The sequence below is a fragment of the Sorex fumeus genome, unplaced genomic scaffold, assembly GCF_029834395.1.
Source record: "Sorex fumeus unplaced genomic scaffold, SorFum_2.1 ptg000064l, whole genome shotgun sequence".
Classification (NCBI taxonomy): Eukaryota; Metazoa; Chordata; class Mammalia; order Eulipotyphla; family Soricidae; genus Sorex; species Sorex fumeus.
Genome location: NW_026606121.1, coordinates 1878214 through 1899457, shown reverse-complemented (window position 1 = coordinate 1899457; position 21244 = coordinate 1878214). Strand labels below are relative to the sequence as shown.

The 21244-nt window shown below is 51.0% G+C and overlaps 1 protein-coding gene across 2 annotated transcripts in view; it reads right to left on the bottom strand.

Annotated features, from left to right (window-relative positions):
* SMURF1 (SMAD specific E3 ubiquitin protein ligase 1) overlaps positions 1-21244 on the bottom strand; it is a 69227-nt gene that overhangs the window by 14262 nt on the left and 33721 nt on the right. For both annotated transcript variants that reach the window (XM_056128501.1, XM_056128502.1), the window contains exons 2-3: positions 1294-1332; positions 142-250 (exon numbers count right to left, since the gene is read on the bottom strand). In XM_056128501.1, coding sequence (XP_055984476.1) covers positions 142-250; positions 1294-1332 — 148 coding nt within the window. The remainder of the gene's footprint in view (positions 1-141; positions 251-1293; positions 1333-21244) is intronic.

Below are 21244 nucleotides of genomic sequence, written 5' to 3'. Positions count from 1 at the left end.
CCCAATTTTAGATTAGGCTGTGAATATACATCTTTTTATCAAAAAGAACTTAACCATCTTTTCTCAATGAAGTACTTCTCTTTAAAGCTTGCTCCCCGCTTCCCTGCTGCCCCCGAATGCCATGGAGAAAGCCCCACTCACAGATCGTAGTGCTGGTTCCACTTGGGGTCCAATGTGTTTTTCACAGTGTCTGTTGAGTGGCACTGCCCAGAGCCGTCCACCACGATCTTTGCGAAGGGGTCCGGGAGCCCTAGGGAAGGCCGAGAGGGCCCGTCACAGTTCTGCACCCACGGGAGTGGGGACAAGAGTGTCCATCCCCTGTGTCCATCCCCGCCCAGTGCAGTCCATTCCGGTCGCTCACAGAAATACACTAAGTCATTCTTATTAAGCTTCCTCGAAAAGAAGGTCCGGTAGAATGTCTCTCTCACGTTTTTACAGGGGAGAAAACAAAAAGCGCGAATTCTCGTTTCTGACTCTAACAAGGCTCTTAATAAACAGGCAAAAGTGTCCGTGATTCATGTCTCTAGTTTCTAATGAAGAAAAATCCCCAGAAATCGGGTCACTTCTCCTGGGGAGGGTCTTCTTCCGAAGGAAGACAGTACCTGCCAGGTGTAAATCTGCGAAGTTCCTGACTGGCAAAGTGTGGCGAAGCGAGGGAAGCCAACGCCCCAGCCCCTCAAGGCGGCTGGGCAGGGACAGCGTGTCCTCAGCCGAGCTCAGAGACTGCTCGGAGCAGCGTGTCTGTGGGGGCACCTGGCATGCTGGAGCCAAGTTCAGCATTCCCCAGCTCTCAGAGCCATCTCCTCGGCCCTTCCAGGTCTTTCTGGTATTTTTTTTATTTTTGGGGGGATGGGGGCGGGCACAGATAGCAGCATCCTTTCAGGCCCACTCCCAGCTGTACTTGGGGCTTACTCTTACCTCAGACATCCACCTCCACCTGGGTTTGTGCCAGTGTCATTTTTTTTTTTTTTAAACATGACAAACAGTTGTTCTCAAGCCCAAGCTACTTTACAGTGAGTTGAGAACTCTTCCCCTCCAGCAGAACGCAGTGCTCCTGGGCCGAGAGAAACGAGCACCGGTGTTTCTGTGTCAGTGAGAAATCCTGTGCCTTGGAGCTGAGAGGCCTCTGGCAGCATCTCAGCAAGTGGGAAATGAGTCTGTGAGACTAGGGACCAGAAAGGCGGGGCCCTGGAGGTGACACACCCGAGGGCTTGCATCCGCTCATTACTTACAACTACATGAACATGAACAGTAAGAATCTAGAAGAAAAATAAACCACGGAAGTTTACTTACTGAAGAAGTCTTTCTTCGCAAGGTTCTTGGCACACAACACTAAAACAAAACAAAAGAGGCGAAGTCACCATTTATGACAATATTTTCCCACAGCAAGTTAAACCCTGCCCCAACTCACTCCTCCCCATCAGAGGACAGAGTCCCAAACCTCTAGTGAGGGAGCAGTGTGGGGACAGGGGAAGCTTCCGGGAACAAGAACACGGGCAGTCACAGGCAGGGGGCCACCTGCAGTCCCCAAGAGAGCCCTCCCCGTCGGCAGCGTCAGCCCGGCGGTTCCTAGACCCTCTGGCCTCTAGAGCCGCGAGCAGGAACATCTGCTAGTCAGCCACTCAGCCAAAGTCATCCCGTCAAGTTCAGAGATGCTACTCGGTATTTGCAATGGCAAACAATAGGATTCTGAAAATTATCTTCCAAATTTAGTACCACACCAAACAAAAAACTGCCAGAAATTGTTTCTCCTCTAGCGGAGAGGCGGTACAGGGGCTAAGGTGTTGCCTGCCGGCCCAGCCCGGCTGACCCCTAGCAACATTTACAGGGTCCCCTAAGCACCGTCAAGAATGACCTCTAAGCACTGAGCAGAAAATAAGCAGCCCTGAGCACCACCAGGTGTGGTCCCCGCCCTCACACGCCCCCTCCCCCCAAAACAAAAGCAAAACCCGAACTGTTTTTCTCAAACTGAGACTCAACAAATTCAAAGTGCTTTAGCTGAAACTGACAATCTTAGACACACAGATGGATTTGTCAATAGGATCTGAGAGCTGCAGAGGGTCACACGGAAATCAATTCCAATTAAGCCCTAAAGCATCAACCTCAGTACACGGCCCACAGAACCACGCACTTCCCCACAAGGACACGCCGCCGAGACCAGAGCACGGCGGAGCTGGAGCAACAGGCCTGCTGGCCCTGCGTGTGTCCAGCCTGGGTTCAACCCCCAGCAACCCACTGCCAGGAGTGATTCCTGAGTGCAGAGCCAGAAGGAACCCCTCAGCATCACCGGATGTGACTCAAAACCTGGAACAAAACAGGTCACAATGTGCTTTTTTAAAATGCTGCCCAACCCGGCTAGGGAAATGGCTGAACGAGCTAAGTGCAGGCTGTTTGTGTGGAAGGTCTAGGTTCAATTCCCCAACACAGCCCAGAATGATCCCTTAGCACTGAGCTGGTAACAGCACAAAGGCTAGTTTGAGCCTGGAAACTTAAAAACTTAAAAAACTTGAACGGGAAAAAAGAATGACGCAAAGCCGGCCGGGGCGGTGGCTGCAGAAGCACTCATGGGTTGCCTGCACCAAAGCACCAGAGAATGTTGCCAATGTTGGCAAACACTGAAAAGAAAAAAAAAATGTGATGAATGCTGTTATATTAATAAGGGTCTATTCATTGCTCTTGGGAAGTTTTTTTCACTAGATCTAGCACATGATTAAAGCTTCACTCCAAGGAAGGTCCACCAATGTCCCTTTTTTTTTTTGGCTCTTGGGGTCACACCTGGTGATGCACAGCCCCCAATGTCCACCATGGTTTATTTCTTAAAACCATTTTATGTCTCTTTATTTATTATTTTTTTGTTTTTTGGGTCACACCTGGTGATGCACAGGGATTACTTCTGGCTCATTCACTCAGGAATTATTCCTGGCAGTGCTCGGAGGACGATATGAGATGCTGGGAATCGAACCCCGGTCGGCAGCGTGTAGGGCAAATGCCCTATCTGCTGTTCTATTGCTCCAGCCAGCCCCCAAACCATTATGTTTTATCATAAACATAGTTTTCAAAAATATATTGTTCTGCAAAATCTTGGCTTGGTATCTATTTAGGCAATAGCTTTAACGAAGACACTAACTCACAGATAGCAGACGCGGTACTGCGTCTGCGTCTGGTGGAGCTGGGGTCAAACCCAGGGCTTCCGCCCTGAGGCCACAGCTGTGGCACTATGGTCGCCATGATCAATTTAACGGCATCATCCTTCTCCAGCGTTTCTCTGTAAGAAGTGTTTTCAGAGACTAATCTGTTCAATTTCTAACTTGTCTACTCAGATTTCTTATATCTTCTATCAGTTTTAGTGATCTGTATCTTTCTAGAATTTTTTAATTTCATCTAAGTTGTTAATTTGCTGTATATAGTTGTTTTCACAGTATTCCCTCTTATCTTTTATTTCTTTATTGTAACAGTTCCTCCTTTTCCAACAGAAACCCTTACAGAGACACAGCTTCTTTCTTGTATCAAGATGATAATTTGTTACAGCTCCTGTTGAGGTTTTATTTCTTGTTTGTCTAATTACAAAAGTAATGCATACTCTTCTTAGCATTTTCCTGACTAATCTCATAGGTTTATTTTTCTCACTGAACTTGAGAATCATCTGAGCAAGCTAAATGCATTTATCATAAACTAGAGAGATAGTACAGGGGTTAAGGCATTTGTTCTTGGCTGATCCTGGTTCTGTCCCCGAAACTGCTTAAGGTTCCAAGTACCATCAGGAGTGCAGCATCCCCCAAGCATGGCGAGCTGTGGAGCACTGCCAGGAGTGCAGCATCCCCTGAGCACCCCCAAGGGTGGAGCATCCCCTGAGCACCCCCAGGAATGCAGCATTCCCCAAGCACCCCCAGAGGTGGTCCCCCCAGAAAGTTACTTCACAAAGGTGAGGGGGGACTTCTTCACAGTACTGAATATTCTCTTTCCTGAATAGCACATTTATGAAATTCTTCTTTAATACCATCAGGTGGGATTTTAAAGAATCTCATGAAAATATTCCACATTTCTCACTGTGTTTACTCTTCAGTGTCGCACTTTGGGTGGGTTTTAAAAATGGGGACGTTTCTCTCTTCACAGCTGCTGCCTCTGTGGATAGGAAAGCTAGTCACGTTCTTCCTTCGCATCAGTTGTCCTGTCCTGTTCTGTCCTTCCCCCCAAACAAGCCCATGTCCTCTCACCCCCACCGCGCTCGGGCCTGACACTCTCCATCCAGGAGCCGCTCCTGAGCCAGCCACAGTCGCCCCGTGACGATCTGCTGGGGCCCTGTTTTCTCCACCCCCCTCCCCTTGCCTCTTATGCACCGCTGCGGCCGAGCCTGCTCAGGTAGACGAGGTGGGCACTGCTCCCATCCAGGGGGCAATGCGAAGGGAGAAGGTCCCCAAGTGCCCGTGGGGAGAGAACAGGCCCAATTTTGTGTGCAGGCCCCTTGGGCTGCAGAGTCCGGTTTACCGTGTGGGTCCTGCTTGGCCATTCCAGGGGGTACGGGCCATCCCACACACACTGTCCATGGTCACCACGCATCCTGCCTGTCCACGCGTCACCCAAGATTCAACCTGAGGCTCCGGGGTACACCAAGGGACAGAGTGGGTGAGCACCCTGCCGCGGAGACCCCACCACAACTGCCTCCCCCGGCCCGGCTCCCGTGCTAGTTTCCTGCCACTGGGGAGAAAGGAGACGCACGTTCAGGCTCTCTCAGCCTCTGGAGGCTCGTGGGAAGCGAACACGCGGCTACGGAAACGCAGCTTCGACCAGGCCCTGCCCCCAGCCCCAGTCGCCATCAGCAGCCCACTGTCTCGCCCACACCTGAGACATGTGACAACACGGACTTGGCATTTGCTTACACCCACCTAGGATGGTTCTCCCTCCTGCCAACGCTCCCTGAGGCAAGACTGATTCTTCCTGACGCCACCAAGTGCCATCTTCCCGTCTCCCTGCCCGAGTCTCCCCTCCCTCCCACGGCCAAACCACGCTCGCTCGCCCCCAAGTCTAAGCGCGGCAGCGCCTGCGCCGCCACCCAGGCCTCTCCTCAGCTCTGCTCTCCGGGCAGCTGGCTCACCACCCTCTGGGGTGAGGGAGGTAAATCCGGCCCATCCCAGGCTTTCGGGGTGCTTCCGGGCCAGGCCCACACCCTCGGAGGAGCCACCTTCAGGTCGGGCTCTCCCAAAGGCCCCTCGGGTTACTTACACTGTCACTGGTGCCAAAAGGGGAAGTTCAGCTCAAGCTGGCATGGCTTTGCTAAAACTGAGCAAACTGATTTTTTTTTTTTTTTTTGCTTTTTGGGTCACACCCAGCGATGCTCAGGGGTTACTCCTGGCTCTGCACTCAGGAACAACTCCTGGCGGTACTCAGGGGACCATATGGGATGCTGGGAATCGAACCCGGGTCAGCCACATGCAAGGCAAACGCCCTACCCACTGTACTATTGCTCCAGCCTGCAAACTGATTTTAAATGTGTGTCCTGTGCTCAGGCATCAGCGCGTTCATGTTAACGCTGAGATACCTCCTTTGGCCCCGAGAATGGCTCAGGGGCAGAGTACTGCCCTGCCACAGGCCTGTGTGAGGCCAGAGTTTGATCCCTGGCAACATCAAAAAATGAAACTAAAAGATCCCATAATGAAATGGAGTTTTTAAATGGGGCTGGAAAGACAGTCCAGGGGGGCAAGCCTTTTGCCCTGCACAGAGCTGGCTCAGGTTTGGTGCCCACCACCTCACAGGGACCCCAAAACATTAGCAGGAGTGATCCCTGAGCACAGAGCCAGGAGTCAACCCTGAACACCACCATGTTTGGCCCCCAAACTAAACATAAACAAAACGTAAAAAAATGGAGACACTTGTATTTGGCAGGTGCTCCTGGTACCGTGCTCCGGGTTCTATGAGGCGCTGAAGATTAGCACTGCCCACTGCTCCTCAGCCCTGAGGCAGCCCCCTGGGCCAGGGGTAGCCGGTTAGTAACACAGCGCCACATGGTGCCTCCCCGCTCCGCAGCTGCCCCCTCAGAGCAGTGTTCCGCCCTCTCCATATGGCTCCGATCCCCCTCCAACTCAGTGTTCAGACCAGGCTCTACTGGACTCTGGTGCACCAGTGGCCGCAGGGGCCCCCAGAGAGAAGCAGTGACCTGTGAGTGTCTGGGAGCTGCTCGCTGGAGGACGTGGATGTTTATTAATACTAAAGCTGAAAACTGAATGCCCAGGGCAGTCAGGGCCAGCACGCCGCACCCCTCTCTACCAGGACACCAGGAGGATATGTGAAAAGTCCATCGAGGGGTCAGTGCAGATGCCTGCCACCCTGAGAGGTGTCCGTGCTCCGAGGCCACTTGCCAGGCCTCATACCTCACTCACTGTCCTTTCTCAACACAGGTCATAAAATTCTCAAGTTTGCGTGAAGAAGAAAATCACATTTCAGTTAGATCAATGGATTCGAAACACCCAACTGCCCAGTCTTCACCCTGGAGAACTGCCTCTCCCTGTATTTATGGGAAATCACCCACCCCGCCCCCCACACACACCTCGTCTAGACTCCCAACTGGTGAGAAAATGGTTTCCAAACACCTGCTTAAGTTGTGAGTGTCAGAGCTTCATCTATCAAAGTTTCCATCCTAAAACATAAACGACAAAATGTTGAGATGCTTTTGATGCCGAGAGGGTGAAGGAACAGCCAGGAGAGACCTCAGTGGGCTGAGTCCGGCCCAATTGGCCTTCACAGTCCTGGAGCCTGCTGGCAGGGGCCCCCAACAAAAGCCGAGTGACCGCTCAGTTCACACCCCCAAGCCTGGGGGGACAGGCAGTGCTGCTGTGGCAGAAAACACTGCCATATTCCTTAGTCGGTGCTCAGACCACCCTACATGCACGCCCTGAGGTCCCTAGGACGGCAAACACAGTCAGCGACTGACCTGGGAGTCTCAGAGGCTGGTTCCCTTGGTGGGCGAATGAGTAAGTTCCAGTAAAGATCCAGAAAAGCTCAGGGACCACACCACCATTTTCAATCCCCTCGGACATGGTCACAGCTTAAACAAAATCATCTACTTTGTAATACTTCCTGTCTGCCGCCCCCTACAAACTGTACTGGACCAAGGACTGTCCACCTCCCCAGAGCCAGTGTGGTACCCTGTAGTATAACACTGGTTTGTCCTTTCCGCCTTGCCACAGGGAGCTTAGGTTTATTGGGTTGCTCTCATTACAGTGCTCCCATTCCTTTATGTTTATTTGTAACTTTCTTTGTGCTCGGTTGACTTGTAAATATTGCTTTTCTCTTCTCCTTAAGTCCTATGCATAGTTAATTCAGAGCAATGTCTTTTTTGTATGTTTTTGTAACTTGGGAGTTAATGGACTCTCAATGATATTTACCTCCTGGGCATCTGTTCTCTCAACTTAAGCCTCAGTTGCCTAAACTTCCCAACACCCCCAAAAGCAGAGTCCTGACGAGGGACTGAATGGACCCAGGCAAGCGGTGAGCTCTGTGCTACCCTGGCATCGAGATGGGCCTGGCCAAAGTGCCTAATGCTTAACTATAAGAGCATGGTCATGGGCAAATTCTGTCATGACCCAAAAAGTAATAACTAGATTTGGACCCTCCTCGGGTCAGGAAAGATTAATCTGGCCTGAGCACTGTAGTCTGAGTCTGTGGTGAGATGTCCTCAGGAGAGCTGCCCTACAAGCCTCAATGCATCTCTTACTGTGTCCATACAAAAATAACTAATATTAAGAAGTAGAACTAAGATGTTAAGTAAGATGTTGAGTTACTGGACTGAGGAAAGGAGAAAAACACCTTAAGAGGTGTTTTGCCCATGAGCAAAGGAAGGGCTTTCTTATGTTGATATGGGACTGAGTGTAGTGTCTGCTCCCAGTGCTAGGGAGTGAGAGAGAGACAAGAGAGTTGGAGAGAGATGGAAGAGAGAGCAGGGCAGTGAGAGGGAGCACGGAGATACTAGCAAGGGGGACAGAGGGAAAAGAATGTAGAAGACAGGAGCAGGCACGTGAAGAGAGAAAGAGCCCAGGCTGAGAGATGAGCGGGAGAGACAGGAGGAGACAAGAATGAGGAACATTGTCAGACTAGAATGGGGGGCTTAGAGATACTGGAACAGGAGCCTGGGGGAAATGGAATAAATGGCAACTGATCCATCAACCGGGTTGGCCCTCGTTTCCTCCTCTGTCTGCCCTTTGGTCTCAGCCACCCTGGCTGGGGGAGCAGCACAAGACCTCCGGAACCCAGGTGGCGGGGGAGATCCACCAGGGCCTTCCCTAGCCGCCCCCAGAGATTATACAGTACCTCACGCACAGGTTACCCTAAAAAATTTCCTGAGCAAATGAATTAGGAGCCAACCTTCTGTTTGGAAACAAACTCCTCATTCATATACCCAGAAGGCAGACCATGCAAGGATCCCAGGGTTGGCATAAATCCAGGGCTCAGTCAATGTTGGCAGAAGTCAATGAACAAACACGCATGAATGGATGGATGGATGGGTGGGTGGATGGATGGATGGACAGAAGAATGGACAGATGAATGGACAGAGGAATGAATAAGTGAAGAGATGGATGAATGGATGGATGATGGATGAGTGGATGAGTGGGTGGATGGATGAGTGGATAGATGAATGGACAGACGAGTGGATGGATAGATGGATGGATGGATGAGTGGATGGATGAGTGACGGAGGAGTAGATGGATGAATGGATGAGTAGATGGATGGATGAGTAGACGGATGAATGGATGAGTAGATGGACGGATGAGTGGATGAATGAATTTCTGTGGTGAACCACCCTACACTCCACCAGAAATCCAAGACCTGCAGCTTTGCATACGCTCTGTCACCGCACACCCTCACACGAATTCACGCTTTTATTTTCACACTTGGCAGTTACATCAACCAACTGCCCCCAGCGCTGTGTGATCCCATCAATGGCCGAGATCCAGAGTCTATAAAACCAAGCTCCTGGAAGCTTACAGACCTCTTATTGTCTAGTTCTCACTTTTGGAGAACCCGGCAGCCCACTGAGAGTATCCTGCCTTCATGGCAGAGCCTGGTAAGCTCCTCGTGGCATATTCGATATGCCAAACACAGTAACAACAAGTCTCACAATGGAGACATTACTGGTGCCCGCTCAAGCAAATTGAATCGATGAACAACAGGATGACAGTGATACAGTGATTTTCACACTTGCAGTGTCAGGGGTGAAAACCAGGGCTGCTCAGACAAGACAAGAGCTCTACCTCTGAGCTTTATGCCCGGCCCTCTTCTTGCCATTTCACGGATCACGATCCTCCCGTTGTTCATCGATTTGCTCGAGCAGGCCCAGTAACGTCTCCATCATGAGACTTGTTGTTACTGTGTTTGGCTTATCGAATACGTCACGGAGAGCTTGCCAGGCTCTCCGAGAGGGGCGGAGGAATCGAACTCAGGTTGGCCATGTTGGCTGCGTGCAAGGCAAACACCCTACCGCTGTGCATGCCATTTCATTTTTTTTTTTTTTTTTGCTTTTTGGGTCACACCTGGCAATGCACAGGGGTTACTCCTGGCTCTGCACTCAGGAATTAGTCCTGCCGGTGCTCAGGGGACTATGTGGGATTCTGGGAATCGAAGCCGGTCAGCCGTGTGCAAGGGAAACGCCCAACCCGCTGTGCTATCGCTCCAGTCCTATATTCGTGCCATTTCTTAAGGAACCCGACTGCTACTAAGGAGGGAAAATAGTCCCCAGCAATTTCAACCCATAGGCAATGTTCCAGTTAGGAGAAATAAAGTACATGTCAAAAGCCAAGTAAGGAAGTCCGGAGGCTCTCGAAGCACTGGCTGTGGATAGACAAAGCCCTCATTAGTGAACGGTTGGATTTACATCCTGGGGCGTAACTCGCCTGGGCTGCTGAGGGCCAGCCACCAACAACTCCAGGAAGAAGCATGACAGGCCTCCCAGGAAGCATGTCTAAAGCTATTGTCTGTGACTTTTCATTTCTCCCGAGTATTAAAGACCAGCCCTCTCGGGGCTGGAGAGATAGCACAGCGGGTAGGACGTTTGCCTTGCATGCGGCCGACCCGGGTTCGATTCCCAGCATCCCATGTGGTCCCCTGAGCGCTGCCAGGAGTAACTCCAGAGTGCAGAGCCAGGAGTAACCCCTGTGCATCGCCAGGTGTGACCCAAAAAGCAAATAAATAAATAAATAAAAATAAAGACCAGCCGTCTCTGAAGAGAAGTCTCTCACTCTGAGAGGAACACTCTCGCCTCCAGAGCACGAGTCAGCCTGAACTAAGCACCGCACGACGTGTCTCACCCATCTGGGCGATGCTACAGAAATTCCTTGTTTCGACCAATGCACAATCCATATTTTCCTTAGAGAAAGATGCAAAGTCCTATTCAAAAGCCACCAGTCCCTCAGACAGGTAAAGGTCAGGGTCGTCCCCTTGATGTCGCCCCCCCTTTGTCACCCCAGCACTGGCCCACGTCAGCCAGGAAGCAGGGCAGCTAAGCCTAAGCCTCTCTGGATGCGGAGGGGACCACCTGCGGGGCTCCCCAGAGCTTCTCCCCGGGTGGTTCTGTGGTTCCCTTCCTCTCAGCTGGGGCCAAGCCAGGAGGTGCCTGCCCCAGTGACAAGGACACCAGCTTCAGACACAGCACTGCCCAACCAAAGCTGCAGTGGACGCACGCACCTGGCTCAGCGCAAGAGCCCAGAATGAAATCCTGTGAGCCCGACCCCCACAGGCTGGACTAGCACAGACTCAGGGACAGGAACGCGATTCAAGCTTCACTTCATGAACAGGAAAAATCCAGTTAGGAGGGAAGAGAAGCCCCAAGACGCAGACACCCTGGCCTGCCCGCCGACGGCCATTTACGGAAAACATCCTAGAACTACATAAACTAACCTATGACCTGCTAATCAGACCAAACCTGGAACAAAAAGGCGAGGGAAAATATGGGAGAGTGAGCACCAGAGATGGGGTGGAACGCTTGTTCTTGCAGGTGGAAGACCCAGGTTCGAACCCTGGCCATGCATGATCCCTACCTCCTCCCATCCCACCATCCCCACCCCCCAAAAAAAGCAATCAATAACAGCAAGCAAAGCTCTATCAACATTGCTCTCTGTTGCTGAGCTGACAAAGGAATCGTTATTAATTTGATGCAGAGAAAAGTCACCAACCTCAAAGGTTAGCACAGAGCTTCGGCAGGAAGGCACGCTGCAACACACACACAGGCCAACGAGCCTGTGAACCAAGTCTCTCTTGCAGGGTCTTCCTTTACCTCACCTGGATTCTATGGGACTGAAGGTCTTCATGGCACTATCCTGCATGTTTTTAAGTAAAATCTTCCGTAGTTACTTAGTGATCCTTGACATCCTAGTGTAAGCCCAGGTAACATCACTTTGCTCCATTTAGTGGGGAAAAACTGAAGCTGTGAGTTGGCACAATTAGGAGAGCAAGGGGGTGAGGTACTCCCAGGAAGGAAAGCCTCGTGCTCCCTGGACCATGATCCGAAGGAAACCCGACACGGCAGCAACATTGTCAAATCAATGTAGCCAGCAGCGGAATCGGAAATTCTTTCAAACTGAAGATTAAAAAATGAAGACCTGGCAATTTTGCCCCAAATGAAACACACACACACACACACACACACACACACACACACACACACACACTCGTAGTGTGTGGCAGAATGGCCAGTTGTTAAGAGCCTGAAACTGAGACCCACAGAGATCAGAGATGCCAACCAGATATGGCCTTGACTAAGCCTAACCCTAATCAGTGGGCACTCGACCAGGGAGGACATGATGGATGGTCATTACAAGCAGGTACTGAGGGACACAGACGCTGCCCCGTGTCCACAGTACCTGACAGACTAATAAGTGGTACCTGGTGGGGCCGGGACTGCCCTCAGCCAGCTGAGCTACAGACAGGCAGGCCAGGAGAAAACAGTGTCCCGCTGAATATTCATCTAGAAACCAATCCCAAAAACCAGCAGAACAGAACAGAAAGTCCAAATACAGACCCATGGCAGGTCAACTGATTTCAGAAGTGCCAGGGTAATTCAGTGAGAGGAAGGAGGAGAGAGAAGACAGCAGAGAGGAGAGGAAGGAGAGACTCTCTTCCATACCACTGTGCCCTCAGAAAATGGAATATCCCGTTGAAATCAATAAACCATCCTTAGGGGGAAAATTCAACATATACACAGAAACTGACATGAAATGGAACACAGTCTCCAACATGAAGCTAAATACCAGGTCACCCAAACCAGAGACCATTAAGAAAATGAAAGGCGAGAGAGAGAGAGACAGAGAGAGAGAGAGACAGAGAGAGACAGAGAGAGAGGTCGCTTCCGGTCCCTCCCTCATCACCAGAGATGCTCTCAGCTGCTTTCCTGGGCTGACTGGCCTCGAGGCCACTTGGCTAAGTGTCCTGGTTTTCAAATTAACCATTTCTTTCCATCGCTGAGCTCTAAGAGCTCCTTATATACCCTGGATGTAACCCTTTCTTGTTCGTTAGATAGGTACAGTATCCCTTGTATCAAAAGAGCATCAAAGTTGATATGCTAAACTATTCAGAATCAAATGTAAGCAACAATAGTATGTTGATCAAATATATACCACATGTTTAACTTCATTTTAAAAGGGGGTGAGGGTGCCGAGAGATAGTAGAGCAGTAAGAGACTTGTCTTGCACACAGCTAATCCACGTTCTGTCCCTGACACTCCAGATGGTCCCCTGAGCTCGCCAGGAGTGATCCCTGAGCCCAGAACCACACACTAGGTGTGGCCCCCAAACAAACAAGCAAAAAGCTTCCAAAACAAGAAGAAAGCAGTGATTCCTCACAATTAGTCTGAAGTGAAATGAAATTTCCTATGACCACCATAATATTATACTTGGGAGGAAAAGTGCTACTCAAGTACACTTTAGATTAACGACCAAATAAGCATTAAACAGCCTGCATACCACTCCCCCCCCCCCCCCACCAACAAATCAAGGCAAGACTAGTGTATGATTCCAAGATTTCAAGGAAGCCAGTCTCAGACGAAATCCCCGCTTCCTGCTCGCTCAAATCCAAACCCTCATTTTCAGCACCGCTGAGGGCACAGCGGGTGCAGACTGCCATCCTAAGACCGTCCTGGTGTCAGGGCCTGGAATCCCTGCACAAACTGGGAGACATGAGGCCTAGAGCCAAGTGCCCCAGGTGCTCCCAGGAAGAGCCACCTTCCGCCCGGACCGCTGAAACCCAGCCAAGCCCCTTCTCTCCCTCAGCGTGAGAAATGCTGCTTCCCATGACCCCCCCCCCCCCCACTCCCCGGGGCCCCTCGTGCTGCATTCAGAAGTGAACCTCATTTTCAGGCCATTTGAGGGGTGACGCAGGGCTGAGAGGAAGACGATTCCCCGCATGCTCCCTACCCCATCCACAGCCCTCACCAGAGCACTGGATTTCTTTCAGACGTTTATTTTAGGGTTCAAGGAGGTGCTCCTGGTGGCGCAGGGAAGCTGGGAGCAACACTTTACTACTAATCTTAGAACCATCCCACCCGAGTGACTTTCCAGGCACGGAGAGCTCTGACTACATGGATGTCCTGAAGGTCCCCACGATGCAGGCCAGCCCAGGGAAAGGGCCCTGGACACGACGGCAAGCCCTGGCACTCGGCGGAGCTGGTGCCACGGTCCTCTGAGAGCTGCCAGAGGGAGAAAGGTGCCCACCTGCCCAAGATGACCCAAGCAAAAAGGCAGATTTTAGCCAAAGGGCAGAACCCCCTGCCTGGCAAAACACCTGCCTGCTGGCCACCGGCACCAACAAGACCCATGCCTACCACTTCCCACACAGCCTCCCGGTCCTATCTCTGGGCCAAGCTAAGCCTGGCCACTCCATCCTCCTATTCGTTTTTACTATTTGCTTTGATATCCAGGTGGTCCAGAGAGGTGCTTCGCAATGCCCCGACCACCGCCCCCTCCCCCACACACACACCTGCAGGCCAGCAGCAGAAAGCACTGCCCAGAGAAAGCCCTGGCTGCTGGACACTACTTCTGCTAGTCCTCAGACCCAGCTGCAGAGATTTGGAGAAGAGGTCACAATTTTCTTAATCAGACACATGATTTTAAGCGCATAATTTGTAAAATGCAAAGATTTTCAGAAGATTCGCAAAGATTTTCAGAAGATCAACTTCCCAGGCCTGCAGAAACAATACTACCATCTGTGGTGCAGCTGTCTGGCCTAGACCAGCACTGACCAGCCATGTTCAGGTGAAGGGCTCCAGACTGAGCACGCAGCTGCCTCACGCTGCGGCCGTCCATGCTGGCCCCGCTGATCTCCACCTCGCCTGCACTCCTGCCCCCCAAGGCTGCAGCCGTGGCTCCCAGAGAGGAGGGGGTGCAGCCTATTCCCATGAGCTCAGGCTTCTGGGGCTTCAGCTGGTCTCTCCCACTGTGCCCCGAAGCTCCCCCTAACATTTATTTCTGCAAATCTCCTGCTTCAATAAAGACACCAGTCTACTAGATTAAGGCCCCTGCTCTCTCCAGGGCTGGAGCGATAGCACAGTGGTAGGGTGTTTGCCTTGCGTGTCCAGCCGACCTGGCCAAGCCAGGTTCGATTCCTCTGGCCCTCTTGAAAAGCCCAGCAAGCTACCGAGAGTATCTCGCCTGCATGGCAAAGCCTGGCAAGCTACCCGTGATGTATTCAATATGCCAAACACAGTAACAACAAATCTCACAATGGAGATGTTACTGGGCCCGCTCAAGCAAATTGATGAACACGAGAGGACAGTGCTATAGTGCTACTCCCTCCAGAATTCTCCCATCTTAACTAAAGCCCCCTGCAAGGACCCTGGTTCCAAATGGTTCCAAGGACCCTGGTTCCAAATATTACCAGGCTCTCTGTCATTATTCCCAGCCATTATTCCCATTATTCACCATAATTCCCAGTCATTATTCCCATTATAACCATTATTCCCAGCCCCAGGCAAGGTCAACAGCTATCAGCCCCTGTACTGGAAAAGCCTACAGTGCCCTGGACTCCAGAGAACCCAGACACGGTGACTCTGGCTATGCAGTCATGTGCTGAGAGCTGCTGCCCACGTCAGGAGGGCTGGAGCCCCTGAGAGGAAGCATGCAGAGCGGAGTGCTCAGCTGCTCGGTATGGGGCAGGAGTCGGCCTGGCTTCAGGTGGCCACCTGGTGGCAGGCACCGCAAAGGGATGGTTCTGAGATCCTAGCCCAGAGGCTGAGCTGGCCAGGGCAGCTGGAACACGGCACTCTGTAGGGTCGAAGAGAAGGCTGAGCCTCTGATGGGAGGTCAGCCCAGACTCCTCTGCACACGAAGAACCAGCAGAGCCTCACCAGGGGACGCGCACACACCATAAGAACTGCTGGTTAGCACAAGCAAGACCGGTACTGGACAAAGTCGACTACGTAGCAAAGAAAATTCTAGGGGTGTGTGTGTGGAGCGGGGGGGGGGGGGGGTGCGCGTGCGCAAGCACGCATGCATGTGCCAGGTGTGGGTGGAGTTAAAGGGGAACATTACACAATGATAGAATGATGGGTCAGCCAGGACAACTGAGTCACAATGATACTTAGATGCCACGCCTCACAGGCACGGCAGCACATGTAACCTCCACAGCACCCAGGGAACAGTCATCAAACCAGAGCAAACAGAAAAGAAGCAAGCTGATGGAGCCTGAGCGATAGTACAGAGGGGAGAGCATTTACCTTGCACGTAGCCCACCTGGGTTCAATCCCTGACATCCCATATGGTCCCTGGAGCCCGCCAGGAGTAATTCCTGAGCGCAGAACCAGGAGTGACTGAGCACTGCCAAGTGTGGCCCAAAAACCAAAAATAAAAAACTGAACTACCTGTTTCTTCAGTCACCGTGGAAAGAAACTAAAAAGCAAATACAGACGGATAATAACACCTTCTAACACCTGGATAGTTAATAACTTCTAAATAACCCATGGGTAGAAGGAGAGATCTGAAGAAACTCAGAAGATACCAAGGTAAAGAAAAAAATTAGTAACATCAGAATTTAAGGAATTCAGCTAAAGTGAAACTTAAAAGAATAGTTAAAATTTAAGAATTTTCTTAGAAAAACTGCAATAGCCCCTCCCCTGCACAAAACAACAACAACAACAACAACAACCAAAAAAAAAAAAAACCAAACAACAACCTAACTTTATACCTGGACAAGTTTAAAGAGCGCAAAACAAACTATCACAGGGAGGAAACCCAAACTTACATTTACCTGGAATCTGTAAACGTGAGTTTATCTGGGACAAAGGTAACAAGGAAAGGGAAACAGAATAGGAACTTGTAAAAGTGAAGCATGGGGCAGGGAGATGGCTAAAGGGCGTACCATAGCTCCTCACTGCAGGGACCTGAGCCGAACTCTGGGGTCCACATGGTCCCCACCACAGGACAGAGACCCCAAACTAGACACAAATCCTGCATGCCTAACTTTTATCCTTCATCATATGGTCAACCCCCCGCCCGGTTTACCTCCTAGAGACACTCCAGAAGGAATGAGACAGATCTACCCCGCCCTGTGTGTTCAGGGGAGACCAAGGGAGGCCCCCGGGCACGCTCTGGGAGATGCGGCCAGACATAGCCTGAGGTCCCTTCTCTAGCTGCAGCGCTCATGACTCAGGGTCTGTGGTGCCACCACTCCTCTCGGCCCCCTCTCACGGGAAGTCTGAATGGAAATCACCAAACAAGACAGGGTGCATTCAGCAGAGCGTGGGCCACGCAGGGCGGGTGCGCCAGCCGGGAGAAGCCACTGAATGACTTACGGGGGGAGTTTCCTTGGGGTGAGCCCGCAAGGCTCTCAACCCCACTCCCTTAAGGACAGCGCTGCTTTGCCTCTGGACGGAGAGACGACTGGGTCTTTGTTTCATGGTTAGCAGAAGTCAGACCAGGAATGAACAGCCCAAGCACTACCGGGGACTGCTGGGCGCAGAGCGCCTGTTGTAGCCGACAGCAAGGGCTGAGCCGCTGAGCTAAGGACAGCGGGGCCATGCAGGGCCTGAGCAGGATTTCAGGGTGATATCAACTCAGCACCGTGCAGAAAGGGAGGGGATCCTGGTGAGGAGGGAGACGGAGCCCAGCCTGGCTAAGCTGCCACCTTGCTCAGCGCTCCCCTCCCCATTCAGAGCTGGCCTCCTGGACACGAAGACCTTAGGAACACCGAATGGGGTAACTAAGAGAAAAACACCTCCGCATCTTACTCAGTGGATTCCTGCTTGCCCAGGGCGGAGGGAACAAAGGGAAGCCACCTGCCGTCTCTGCCACAAAGGCTCTCCTGCTGCCCCCAGGCAGCCCCACATTGGACTGCACAGGCTCAGAAGGGGCCTGGGTCGTCCCCCCCCCAGGTCTGCACCCCGTTCTCACAGACCTCGAAACTGCAGTAAGGGCTAGGACCCACCTGCAAAGGAAATACTCTAGACAGAGGACATCCACATGTATTACTCACCTTGGTTAGGATGCTGGGCCACCCTGGTGGTGCTCCAGAATTACTCCTGGCTCTGCGCTTAGAGGTCATGCCCTGTAGCTGGGAGCCTGGGTGTCACCCAGAATCACGAGCACGCAAAGCATGGACACCCGCCCACTGCACTCTTCGGGCCTGCTCGGTGCTTTTTCGACTCTCCTTCGGGATTTGCACTGACTATCCTACAAGACAGAGCTTTCCTTGCAAACTCCCATCAGCTGAGCCCGGCTCCAGATGGGCCTTGATCAACAGAAGCCAGCTGGCAGCTACTCTGCCACACGAGTGCAAGCACCCACCATCCACGGCGACATGTCAGCTCCACTCTCTTCCTAAATTCACAGGAGTCCAGAAGCAAAAATCACCTTGAACAAAATTAACAGAATTGGGGATCACGCTTCCTAACTTCCACACAGAGCCCTGAAAGTTATGAGATAACATGGTACTGGAAGTCTACAGCTGGAAGAGAGGCACCCAAACTTAACACCCTTTTCCAGGAAAAAAAGAAAAAAAAAGTGGGGGGTGGGTGGTGGGGGCTGATGGCAAGGAAACTGGGGACACTGGTGCTGGGAAATGTACACTGGTAGAGGGGTGGGTGTTGGAATACTGGATGACTGAAATCCAGTCATAAACAGCTTTATAAGGGTCTATCTCACAGTAATTCAATAAATTTGAAAAATAAAAAAATGCCAAAAAATAAATAAAATAAAGTTTCATAAGAAAGAAAGAAAGAAAGAAAGGGAGAGAGAGAGAGAGGGAGTTAGGGAGGGAGGGAGGGAGGAGGGAAGGAAGGAAGGAGGGAAGGAAGGAAGGAAGGGAAAAGGAGAGCGATTTAGCAACAAAACAACCCCCTTAGGAAATCTGTAAAATAAAGTTTTACTCCTACTGAAAAAAGTAAAAGTAGAAAAGTAGCGACTTAGCAACACAACAACCCCCTTAGGAAATCTACACTCTAGCAAACAAGCAGGAGGCATCCCACAACTGCCAGGAGGCTCCCACCTCCCCTGCCCTCCCTGCCCAGAGTAGCATCACAGCCTCTGGGCCCCTGGACAACATTGGACAGAGGGCAACAGCTGCTGGCTACAGTGGGCGCCCACCGACACTCTTGCCCACATTGGTATCAGCTGATCTTTGAGAAAGTACCAAAATAATTCAATGGTGAGCACGGACTTTTCAGCAAATGAGGCTGGGGCGGCGGTCACATTCTTTCTTTGGAATGGCCCCTCTGCTCACACCATTAACCAGAAGCCACAGGGCTGGAGAGACAGCTTGGGGCTGGGGCAGCTGCCCCAGGCTCTGTGCCGGGTCACGACACACAAGGCACTGCTGGGGATGTCCCTCCCCAGTGCTGGCTCAGAATACAAGGCCCCAAAGGCCAGCACTGACGCCCTCATGAGCACGTACAACAGACTTTATTTTCCCTGGTGCCTGGGCCAGAAGCCGGGACGCAGACACAGCCAAGCAAGTGCACTGCCCCCCGTCTAGAATCCGGCATGCAGTGCAGACAAGCTTGCATTTGGCAAAGGTTACTTAGATGTGACACCCAAATGAAACCACGAAGTGTCCTTAACCAAAACTCAACACTTCTGTCTGCTCTCTGGTTCGGGGCAAACCTCCCGCTCCTGACACCGAGCCCGGGGAACCGCCTGGCAAGGGGTGAGCTGGCGCCATCACACAAAGCACACGCTACAACTCGCTGAGCGATCTCCTGGTCCCCAAATTTCAAACTTTCGTGTTTCATAAAACTGTAGCATTGTCCTCCCATTGTTCACTGATTCGCTCAAGCGGGCACCAGTAACATCTCCATTGCGAGACTTAGTTGTTACTGTTTTTGGCATATCGAATATGCCACGGCTAGCCTGCCAGGCTCTGCCATGTGGGTAAGGTACTCTCAGTAGGAATCGAACCCGGGTCGGCCGCGTGCAAGGCAAACGCCCCACTTGCTGTGCTATCGCTCCAGCCTTCATAAAACTACATAATATAATCCATGGAATATTTGAAGACTTTGAAAATATCTGATGAGACTCATAAATAGAATAAAGAACTCTTACAAATCAACAATAAAACTTTTTTTTTAAATTTTTGAGTCACACCTGGTGATGTTCAAGGATTACTCCTGGCTCTGTGCTCAAGAATTACTCCTGTCAGAGCTCAGGGATCAGACAGAATGCTGGGATCGAACCCGGGCCGGCTGTGTGCTACGCAAACGCCCTATTCACTGTACTATCACTCAGGCCGAAGAAAATCAATTTTTAAACAGGCAAAGAATTGAGATACTTCTCAAAAGAAGAGGAATAAATGGTCAGTACACACTTGGAAAAGAATCGCTATCTTCAGTCATCAGAAAAATGCAAGTCAAAACCACAAGTGACATCACCTACTATCCATCAGGATGCTGAAGTGATGCTGGGCTCAGGCAAGTGACAGGGCGGGATACTTGGGCGCCAGGCCCAGCCCCATCCGAGTACCACAGGCCGCCTCAGCCCTGCGCCAGCACCGCTGGGCAGAGCCCGGGTGGCACCCAGCTCCAGCAGGTGTGGTCCTATTAAAGAAATCAATAAACCGGACATGAACAGAAACCGTTTACACGGCTGAGATGAAGGGGAAGCACAGACACCGTTTCCTATATGTAGAGGCTGAGCAGCAAAAATAACTCTTGAAACTAAGAAAGACTCATTTCACACAATCAGTTCAGGTTCATTATTAGTAACAGGCTTTTAATACTCATTCACTGAAATTCACTGAGGATAGAAGCCAGGCCGCAGGGATCACTGGTTTTAAGACTTCAGCAAGAAGAGAATATCCGACGTTACAGAAATGTGTATCCAGTCTTCCCGGGTAAGATTGGATTTAATTTGTTCGACTCTGTGCTAGAACAGTGATCATTACTAACTCATCCGCAGAGGTTAGAAATGCTAGAAATGGTTGAAGAGCCAGAAAAGAAGATGAAAGAAGTTGTGTGAGAAGCTGAGATGAAATTTAGATATTTTCTCTGGGAAGCAACAAGGAATACTGAAAAGCAGTTACAGAAAACAAACCTCTCCCACTTTAAATCCAAATCAAAAAAAAAGGAAAAAGGAAGTCAGAGATAAATACAGCAGGAGAAATATTATTTTGTACTATTATTTTTAAAACTTAGAGAAAGGGGTCATGGGTTTCTGTTTGGGGAGCCACGCCCCACTGTGCTCTAGGGCCCACACATAGGGACACCCCGGAAGGCCAGCTCCTGATCTCTCCAGTCCTGAGGGTGAGAAGTTTTTCCTTGTTCTCTCAAAAATGTGCTTGACCACAACTCGGTTCAACGTGGTTGGTTCAGAGCCACGTGAGCTCAGCTCCTATTCAGAACAAAGCTAGTAACACATTAACGTGCTCTGAAAGAATCTGGCCGGGTATGAAAATATTCCATTCAAGGTAACAGCAGTTTCCATAAACCGGACCCCGCGCCTGGCTCACTGAGCTGAAGTCTGCTTAAAGGACACACACTGGCTACGGGAGACACACCCAATTGAATTTCACTCTAAACACAAGCCACAAGCCATATTTTAGTGCAAAATGTGCAATTTGTATAAACAAAAGTGGGAATTGCTACCTCGAGGGCCAGGCATCTCAGTGGCACCCAGTGGGGAAACAATGTGTGTGGAAATGCACAATATCTCAGGAGTGCTTTTATATTTAGTTTTGCTTTTTCCCTGTCAGTCTTTGGGCAGGTTCAAGGTTACTGTGCTATTGTGGTGTGCAAATGAAACTTAAAAAACATCAGTCAACCGAAGTCAGCCACCTTTTTATA